The following is a 9,495-nucleotide window of genomic DNA, read 5'->3' as shown; positions in this document are numbered from 1 at the left end:
AAAAGTTTTGCTTTGGAAGTGGCTGATTAATTCTTGTTTTCTTTGCAAAAGTGCAATCGCTGAACATTATTTTCCTCCCCGGTTTTTCAGATTGAACTGAATCGAAACCAAATGCTAAAGATAGGAAAGGGGAACTCCAACAATATTTTTAAAAAAAAAACATAGAAGAACGAGAAGTGGAAAGAGGGGGTGGCGATCGAAAACGGGGGGGGGGGGGGGTTAGAGAGAGAGAGAAACGGACGCCTGAGACCATGCCCCGGGGCCACGAACATTTTATTTTACTCAACTCAAATCTGTGTAGAGTAAACTTTACTTAACTCTCCGGAGTTGCGACTGAAAAAAGTGTGCCACGAACGCCAAGGAAACTCAACTCACCAGAGTAACAAAACTCTGCATGAAACTCAAATTGTTTTTATTGATGTAAGTGGCCCTGGCAATGTAAATAAAAGAAAAATAAATATTGAAATACCTAATTTCTTTGTTTACTATTTGGATCTACCTCTAAAGTGCAAATTCACTTAATTGTGACGTAATATTTTTATTTTGATGACGTTGCATATACTACGGAACGTCTGTCTCACCAATAATGGAGGGGATGGACGTACTATATGATATTATTATAGAAAACCCTTCTAAAATAAGCGAAACAATTTTCGAGCCAATTGAAACCCCTCTAGCATCATCCACTCCAAAAAGGAAACCCGCCTGGAGCGACCTAGAACAGGGTGTTTTAATCGATTGTGTCGCCAAAAATGAACAGAAACTTTTCGGAAAGTTCAAAGGACCCGGGAGGGGTAAAGCTGAGAGGGAAGCAGCCTGGGAGGATGTGGCAAGAGCTGTAAACGAGTATGTTTATTTAACTATTATTTTTATAAATTTCCTTACCTTGACAATATTTTAATACATATTAAAATTCTTTAAAAGTTTAAAATTATTTTTGCGTGTATAATGTTAGTTATGAGTTATTTGTTGAGTTTTTTTTTATCTAATTAAAAACACTTCAGACTATATATAACACACATATTTTCGGAAAGTGTCCTTAAAAGAAAAAGAAAAGTAAATGCCAACAGGTCCATCTTACATAAACTACTAGTTAGCAGAGTAATACTATACATCATATATCGGTATAACCCGGGCGACCCTCCCTCTTTTTAAGAATGTCACTGTTTAAACAAAAATTAAAGCGGAAAGAAAATTTTCTTATTAGGCCTAATGTAAATGTTAAAAGTTAAAACTTTTCATATTAGTAATTTCAATTTATGGTGAAAAAAAATTACTGATGTGTTCAAGACCGTATTTAAATAACCTTTCCGAAGTGGATTTGTTTGGGCGCACTTGCACCCCCTCTTTAGAAAGTCTTAAAGTGAATATGACGTCTTTATATATAAATTTAGACTGCCTAGAATTAAACAAAGGACTTTCTTGTAAATCAAATTATTCAGACGCGCTTCAGATATCCGAAATATAAAACAGCATCCACATTTAAGTATCAGACACAGTTTGAGGTCAATTAAGGTATAGAAATATGGGGATGTTAAATATCAATAAAATAAAAATTACATATTTCTATCTCATTTCATACTTAAGAGTTGCAAGTATTGAACTGTATTTCTTTAATATGACAATGTTTTATTACCGATTTATTTCTGTATTACAGAGTAGGTATTTACCTGCGAACAGGAAAAGAGGCGTCCAAACAGTATGCAAATTTGAAAACCAGAGGTACATATATATTTAAGACAAAAATTAAAGGAAAAAGATATCTTTCTATTTGTATTAATTTTTTTTATAAAGAAAGAAATTTCCTGAAAAGTGCTATATAAATCGCGTTTCATAGATAATTGAAAAATCTAAAACAATTAACCGATTCATTATCGATTTATTTATCGACTCTGCATTTAAATAAAACAAAGTTTAAAGTCAATTTAATTACAGAAAAGTTCAAAATTGGTGAAATGTTTAATTTGAACGTAAATATCTGCACTTATTTCTGTATTGTTATTTTTTTCAGCTCAGTTACGCTTTATCAAACATTGTTTATAGCATTTTTCTTAATACACGTACGTGTATCGATTAGAACGCTCTTTTTTTTTTTAAATTTGCGACCAAGTTTCTAAAAAAAAAGGTATTGTTATTGATCTTCATAGCAAAGGACAAATTGTCTCAGACAAAAAGACCCAAGACAGGTGGAGGTCCAAAGCCCCCATCACCAACCCCAGTTGAGCAAGCCTTGCTAGATACGCTGGAAGGAAGGCCTTCGATGCAGGGGTTGAGCTCGGGTTTTGATTCTGGTGGTAAGAATACTTGCTTGGTGTAAATGAAATACATGTAACCACCTTTATAATGTAATAATAACAAGTTATAACTTTAATACTATTTCGAGAGATATTACTGTACAATATATACACTTCGAATTGACAAGAAAATCTAGTGGAAAAAGTATGCACGTTTATTAACTAGACATGTTCAAAAAATACGTCCATGTACATACTTAAATCTTGAACAGAGTTTTTCACTTTAAAAAGTGTTGAAATAGTGCGCCTTTTATATCATTTTGGGGTGAAAAGGGATAAGAAAACCCCTTACGTGAACGCATGAATAAATGTGTTACGTGCTGATTCGCACTTATTATTAATATTATTAATATTATATGGACCGCTCTCTGGGAAAAGGGGTCTTAATGACAAAATTTTCGAAATTTACTTTTTCAAATATTTCAAATCTACAGCAAATTTGGGACACACAGTCAAAATTTGAGCATTAAATTTGCTTTAGTTTTAAAGTTATACGTGTTTGAACACAACATGTTGCAATTAAATAATAACGTCAATGACGTTATTCAATATAACGTCATCCTTTTTTTTTTATTAAAAATGACGTCTTAGATACAAAGCCTTTCAATAACGTTATCTTAAAAAGAAATGACGTTTTTGAAACAAAGTCTAAGATTAATTTGATGATAAAATAGAATAACCCAATTTTAATTTTGATATAAATTATTTTTTCCTAACACATTTTTAAATAAAAATATCATGAAGCACATTTATTAAATTATAAAGTGAGTGTATCCGTACATGTTGTACAGCGAATGACATTGTGTTTATGTATATCCAATTGATTTCATAAAGGTTGACTACAAATGTTTTTTTTTTTTTTCACAATAAATGTTTATAAAGGACTAACAATGTAATTATGATAGCAAAGAAACAGAAAACTAATATACAAAACAAAGCTTAGTATCATTACATATACGTTATTCAAGTGGTTAACAGGCCCGATGGGAAATTGTGACCAGATAAATGTTTGCGGGCGTCAATAAGATCATTGGTCAGTAAACTAACAGGTCAATCCTGGGTAAAATCTCTCGTCTTCTAATACGCTGATCTTTACTTCTGCTTTTGAACCTTATTCCTCTACGGACAAAATATCAGGCTTTGTATTTTGTGATCAGTTGAGTTGAGTACATTTAAATTCCCCTTAGAGATGTAGGAAAGTCTTACATTCCAGTGAGCCACTGTGAGCCACTGTCATGCGGGGTACCCGAGAGCCAAGTGAAAACTGTTCCAAGATTGTTTCAGTCTGATCAATGAATTAGTCTCCTAAGTTTATAATCAATGTTGCAAGCGTTTGACATTGAACTTGTATCATAAACTGATTTGTCCTGCTGCCCCGTCATAATTTGCCACATAAAACATATACATATATTCCATTAATAAAAAAAATCTTGTTTTGGCCGTTGCAGTTATCAGTATAAATTGTACATAAAAGTTATGTATTTCAAAGAAATCGAATAGATCAAATAATTGAATCTGGCCCATGTGTATTTGTAGCTTTAAGCACTACAGTTTCATGTTGAGAAATTTAAAATAAAAGAGATTAATCGTCTTTTCGGAAACCAAACTTCTGGATTTTATAAAGAGTCAAGAAATGGAGAGGCTATTGGAGAGCATAACGAGGTATAACTCATCGGTATCTGAGATGTTACTTAAATATTACATGGCGTTCTGGAGAAGTGTTAAGGTCAGATGACACGTTCCTCAAATATATGTTTTGTATCTCTTGGTATTATACCAAATATTATTTATATTTGTCATTCTTTTCTGATTTCTACATTGTTTTCAAAATGTTTTAAGTATAAGTACACCAAAAATAGTGTTATAGAAAATTTAGAAGATTACCCATAAGGGTTGTATAAGAAATATGACCCTATGGTATCTTGGACAAATGCCTGGTAAGGTACCATAATTTTTTGTGAGGAAACTTCTTTAAGTACCTATACTTGAATGACAAATTCTTGGGAAAAATTATATATTTTTGAGGAACGTGTCGTCTGACCTTAAACGTTGAGACTGCCAAACCCTGAAAAGAAACCAGACCTCTATCTAAAGACGTGTGTTGAGTTAATAATTAAATAGCTAAGACCATCTTTGAAAAAAAAATGGTTGTCCTCTCGTGATCGACTGTCTAAAGATGGCCCGACTCAAAACTTTTTTTTTGACATACCAGAACACAATATTTTTTTCTTTTTATTCCTCTTATTACGTCAACAAGTATGTTGAAATTTTTTTTTCGACCTACGTAATGATCCAATAATTTACCCCAAGTCGGGAGAGGGTAAGCAAACATTATTTTTAAGATGGCCTAATTAACATGCGTGAATTTAACTTGCTGATTAAAATTTGAAAAGAAATAGTTTTAGAATAAAGAAGACTTAACATGATATGCACATGCTGTAGGAGGTAATTTTCGTTGAAAGAGGGGGATCAGCCTATCAGAAAAAAAAACTCACATTAATTTTTAACCAATTAACCAAAATTTATTTAAATATTCCTTTGAATAGTATTTACTGGTAAAGCTTTAAAGGGTTAAACTTTTAATGAGCTCTGTTTTCTATTAAGTGTAGTGAATTACCCCCTCCCCTCTGGTTTATGAAGAATCACTCGTTTTCTTACGGTGCAACGTTAGATCAAATCTCTCCATTAAAGTCAATCAAATATATGTAATATGTGCATTTTTATAATTACTAGTTCTCAATAAAAACACAAACTAAATTTTGAACTTCCAGACACCTCAAGAGTGGATAGAGAACATGTATTTATTTCACACAACCCCCCCCCTTCGGATGGAGTTTATTTGAGTTACTTTTCATGATATGACATGACATGATAAAATCAAATCTACCATTTTGAAAACACCTAACACTTATTTTCGGAGAATATCTTTGCTTATGAATTAAAGTATAAAATAATAAAAATTATAGATTTGACGGAGAGTGTTTTTAAAATGATATGATCGCTACATTTTTTTTTTTATTCGGAGAGGTACAGTTCTGTAGTTTAATAAAAGAGATAATTTAAGTAATTTTAAATAACTTGTTTCTGATCCCATTGAGTGTCAGAAATATGTTTAAAACAAACAAAAATGTTACGTAGCGCTCAAATTTACTAATTTTTTTTTTTTAATTTTACATTATTCTATTTTAACAGAATTGGAGACGGATAGGGATCAGCTGGTAGCATCCACCTCAACATGCAGCGAGTTGTCTTCAGACACAAGTACTTCAGTGCCACCTCCTTGCTCTAATAAAGAAAACAAAAAGGAACAGAGTTTAATAAATCTACAGAAAGATCTTCTAAAGACAGAAAAGAGAAAGTTAGAGTTGGAAATGGAGCTAATGCGTTTGAAGAAAACGAAGATTTCGGAAGAAGTTGAAGTTTTGGGTTTAGAAAAAGAGAAGCTGAAAGAAGAAATAATGTTATTAAAGTTGAAAAAGAATTAAACGTATACTCTTATAAATGCAAATAAATTATCAATGAAATTATATATTATCTTTATCAATATTTACGTATTCAATGGCCAAAAAACACATTGGCAATGTGATCTCTAACATGCTTTCCTTCGTGTTGCCCTCCTACTGCAGGCAGCGCCACCTCGTCGATCAGTTGACATTGAGCAGCTGGTATCACATCTACAATGTCTTGTCTCTCTATCCCAAGATTGTGAAGAACTGTGCAGGCTACTATGACGGCGCATGCTCTGTCGGGCTCCACCCGTAAACCTGTCTGTAGACAAGGAAACCTCCTCTTTAGAATCCCAAACGCTTGTTCAATAACCACTCTCGTGCGACATAAGGAAGTATTAAACTTCTCCTGCGCTCTGGTACTGGGGGTCAAATAAGGAACCATAAGATACCTCTTGAGGGCATATCCTGAATCGCCCAAAATAACACCATTTCGCGCACCTGAAAGCATAAAAATTCTATGTTCTGAACAGAATTTAAGAAAATTATCCAGTTAACTTAAAAATTACAGCACTTTAGAATGCTGTTTGAATATCTCGCAATCTCAATATGTTAATGTATGGCTGGATATTTTACGAGAGTATTCTAACTTTTGAAATTAGTTATTTAAGATTTTTTTTATTTATGCCTTACCAGTTTCGAAGAGTCTAGCAAGTGACGATTCTCTAAACACACGGGAATCATGGACACTACCCGGCCATTTTGCAACGCAGTTTACAAATCTAAACGAGGCATCACAGGCCATCTGAAAGAAAGTAATATTAACGATTCTTTTCCGTCAGTTTTCTTTCTTTTTATTGGGGGGGGGGGGTATAAATTGGTTAATGATATCTAAGCACCCCTCCCCTAAAGGCTTATTACACGCTTTCTTTCTTTTTTTTTGGGGGGGGGGAGAGTATAAATTGGTGCTTGATATCTAAGTACCCCTCCCCTTAAGGCTTATTACACGATAATAAGTGATATGTACATTTGTGACATGTGATCACGGGCGTTCTTTTTTTCAACTTTATTATACAGAAATTTTAAAATCAAAGGTAATTTATTTAAGAGTAAATAATTCCTAAATGCAAGGTATTAATTATTACCTGAACGTTAATCGCATAGTAGCCCTTTCTACATACAAACTCTGCCTCATTCTGTTTGGGACACTGGATTCTAATCAGTGTTCCATCAACACAGCATACCACGTTTGGAAAACCTTCAGAGAGAGAGAGAAAAAAAAGCTTTTATCTCATAAATTATTTATATTGTAATTTATAGGAAAATAATTAAGTCCGAATTCTAGATATCGAAAGAAAACCTAATATAGTAATGGGGGGGGAGGGCTGTTGTTTCTTTTACAGTAAATTTTCCCAAAAATGCTGGTTCCCTTACCCTTCATCCATTCTTTTTTTCTTCAAATCAAGCACTGGCCATTGGCGTCGGAAGCAAATTGAAAGTGGGGGGGGGGGGGCTTAGTGTAAGAAAATTTTTTTTGTACCTCCGAAAAAACCTGACAAGCAAAAAAAAAATGTCTAGTTCCCAATTACGAAATTCGTGGAGGGGGGGGGGGGCTAGGTTCGAACTCCAGTACCAAAAATTTTCTTCCAAACACCAACACTTTTCCCAATTTTAACCTATACTAAGACGTATCTGTGGAAAGTGGGGGGGGGGGCTAAACTTACGAAGATATGTTCAATGTCTATACAAAGTATATATTTGGAAAAATAAGGGGGGGGGGGGTAAGCCCCCCCCCCCGGTTCCGACGCCTATGCTGGCAAATTCTGCGGTTTGATAGTAAATTGTTTTTCTTTGCTTGTCATTGGGGAGGGAGATTGACTCCTTTTGAATACCTTGCTCCGGGCCTGTAATAATTATCGACCGCATGCCGGTCTATTTGTGGTTGTGAGAGAAATAGGGAGAAGTGAAATAAGGAGTGACAAGAAAAACAAGAGGCCCGTGGGCCACATCGCTCACCTGAGCACTGTGGCATAAAAGCAGAAATTATTTTATTATTGAAAAGTTTAAACCAAAAAGTAGTCCCAACCATTCCTTAAAGGAGAGATGGAATGATTTGCACAAACTTGAATATTCTATACTACCTGAGGATGATTCCATATAAATATGACCAGTCATGCCGGATTTGTTATTCTTGAGAGACGATTTTTAAAGAATTTTCCTATATATTTCTATGTAAAACTTTGGTCGGCCATTGTTGCCCCGCCCAACCTACGGGGGTCATGATTTGAACAAACTTGAATCCACACTACCTGAGGATGCTTCCATATAAATATGATCAATCATGGCTTAATTTGTTATTCTTGAGAAGAAGATTTTAAAAGAATTTTCCTATATATTTCTATGTAAAACTTTGGTCAGCCATTGTGGCCCCATCCAATCCCCGAGGATCATGATTTGAATAAAATTGAATCTACACTACCTGAGGATGCTTCAATATAAATATGACTAATCATGGCTAATTGCTTTTCTTGAGAAGAAGATTTTTAAAGAATTTTCCTTTGTATTTCTATGTAAAACTTTGGGCCGACATTGTGGCCCCGCCCTACCCCCCAGGGTCATGATTTGAACAAACTTGAATCTACACTACCTGAGGATGCTTTCATATAAATATGACCAATCATGGCTAATTGTTATTCTTGAGAAGAAGATTTTTAAATTTTCCCATATATTTCTATGTAAAACTTTGGTCGGCCATTGTGGCCCCGCCCTACCCCCGGAAGTCATGATTTGAACAAATTTGAATCTAGTCACTACCTGAGGATGCTTCCATATAAATATGATCAATCATGGCTTTCTTATTCTTGAGAAGAAGATTTTTAAAGAATTTTCCTATGTAATTCTATGTAAAACTTTGGTCGGCCATTGTGGCCCCGCTCTACCCCCGGGGGTCATGATTTGAACAAACTTGAATCTACACTACCTGAGGATGCTTCCATATAAATATGATCAATCATGGCTTTGTTATTCTTGAGAAGAAGATTTTTAAAGAATTTTCCTATATATTTCTATGTCAAACTTTGGTCGGCCATTGTGGCCCCCCCCCTACCCCCGGAAGTCATGATTTGAACAAATTTGAATCTAACCTGAGGATGCTTCCATATAAATATGATCAATCATGGCTTTCTTATTCGTGAGAAGAAGATTTTTAAAGAATTTTCCTATGTAATTCTATGTCAAACTTTGGTTGGCCATTGTGGCCCCGCCCTACCCCCGGGGGTCATGATTTGAACAAATTTGAATCTACACTACCTGAGGATGCTACCATATAAATATGATCATACATGGTTTTGTTATTCTTGAAAAGAAGATTTTTAAAGAATTTTCCTATATATTTCTATGTAAAACTTTGGTCGGCCATTGTGGCCCCGTCCTACCCCCTGGGGCTCATGATTTGAGCAAATTTGAATCTACACTACCTGAGGATGCTTCCGTATAAATATGATCAATCATGGCTTTCTTATTCTTGAAAAGAAGATTTTTAAAGAATTTTCCTATATATTTCTATGTAAAACTTTGGTCGGCCATTGTGGCCCCGCCCTACCCCCGGAAGTCATGATTTGAACAAATTTGAATCTACACTACCTGAGGATGCTTCCATATAAATATGATCAATCATGGCTTTGTTATTCTTGAGAAGAAGATTTTTAAAGATTCTATGTCAAACTTTGGTTGGCCATTGTGGCCCCGCCCTACCC

General features: G+C 34.5%; 1 protein-coding gene and 1 pseudogene across 1 annotated transcript; one reads left to right on the top strand and one right to left on the bottom strand.

The window, feature by feature from the left end:
- The first annotated feature begins 292 nt into the window (after positions 1-292).
- LOC134270544 (uncharacterized) lies at positions 293-5,826 on the top strand. The gene is made up of 4 exons (XM_062752787.1): positions 293-846; positions 1,658-1,722; positions 2,148-2,294; positions 5,487-5,826. The coding sequence occupies exons 1-4, from the start codon at positions 587-589 to the stop codon at positions 5,777-5,779; spliced, it is 765 nt and encodes a 254-aa protein (XP_062608771.1). The 5' UTR covers positions 293-586; the 3' UTR covers positions 5,780-5,826.
- Positions 5,494-9,495, bottom strand: part of LOC134270540 (putative nuclease HARBI1) — a 319,031-nt pseudogene continuing 315,029 nt past the window's right edge.

This window comes from Saccostrea cucullata, unplaced genomic scaffold (genome assembly GCF_032062105.1).
Source record: "Saccostrea cucullata isolate Sc308-1 unplaced genomic scaffold, CSIRO_AGI_Scuc_v1 ctg281, whole genome shotgun sequence".
NCBI lineage: Eukaryota > Metazoa > Mollusca > Bivalvia > Ostreida > Ostreidae > Saccostrea > Saccostrea cuccullata.
This window is presented reverse-complemented; position numbering and strand designations above follow the sequence as displayed.

What these genes read in the sequence shown, in the direction of transcription:
- LOC134270544 (XM_062752787.1), top strand. Translation starts at nt 587, where the DNA reads ATGGAGGGGATGGACGTACTATATGATATTATTATAGAAAACCCTTCT. An exon ending in TGCAAATTTGAAAACCAGAG is followed by an intron (nt 1,723 to 2,147) that starts GTACATATATAT and finishes TGATCTTCATAG; the next exon opens with CAAAGGACAAATTGTCTCAG. An exon ending in CTCGGGTTTTGATTCTGGTG is followed by an intron (nt 2,295 to 5,486) that starts GTAAGAATACTT and finishes CTATTTTAACAG; the next exon opens with AATTGGAGACGGATAGGGAT.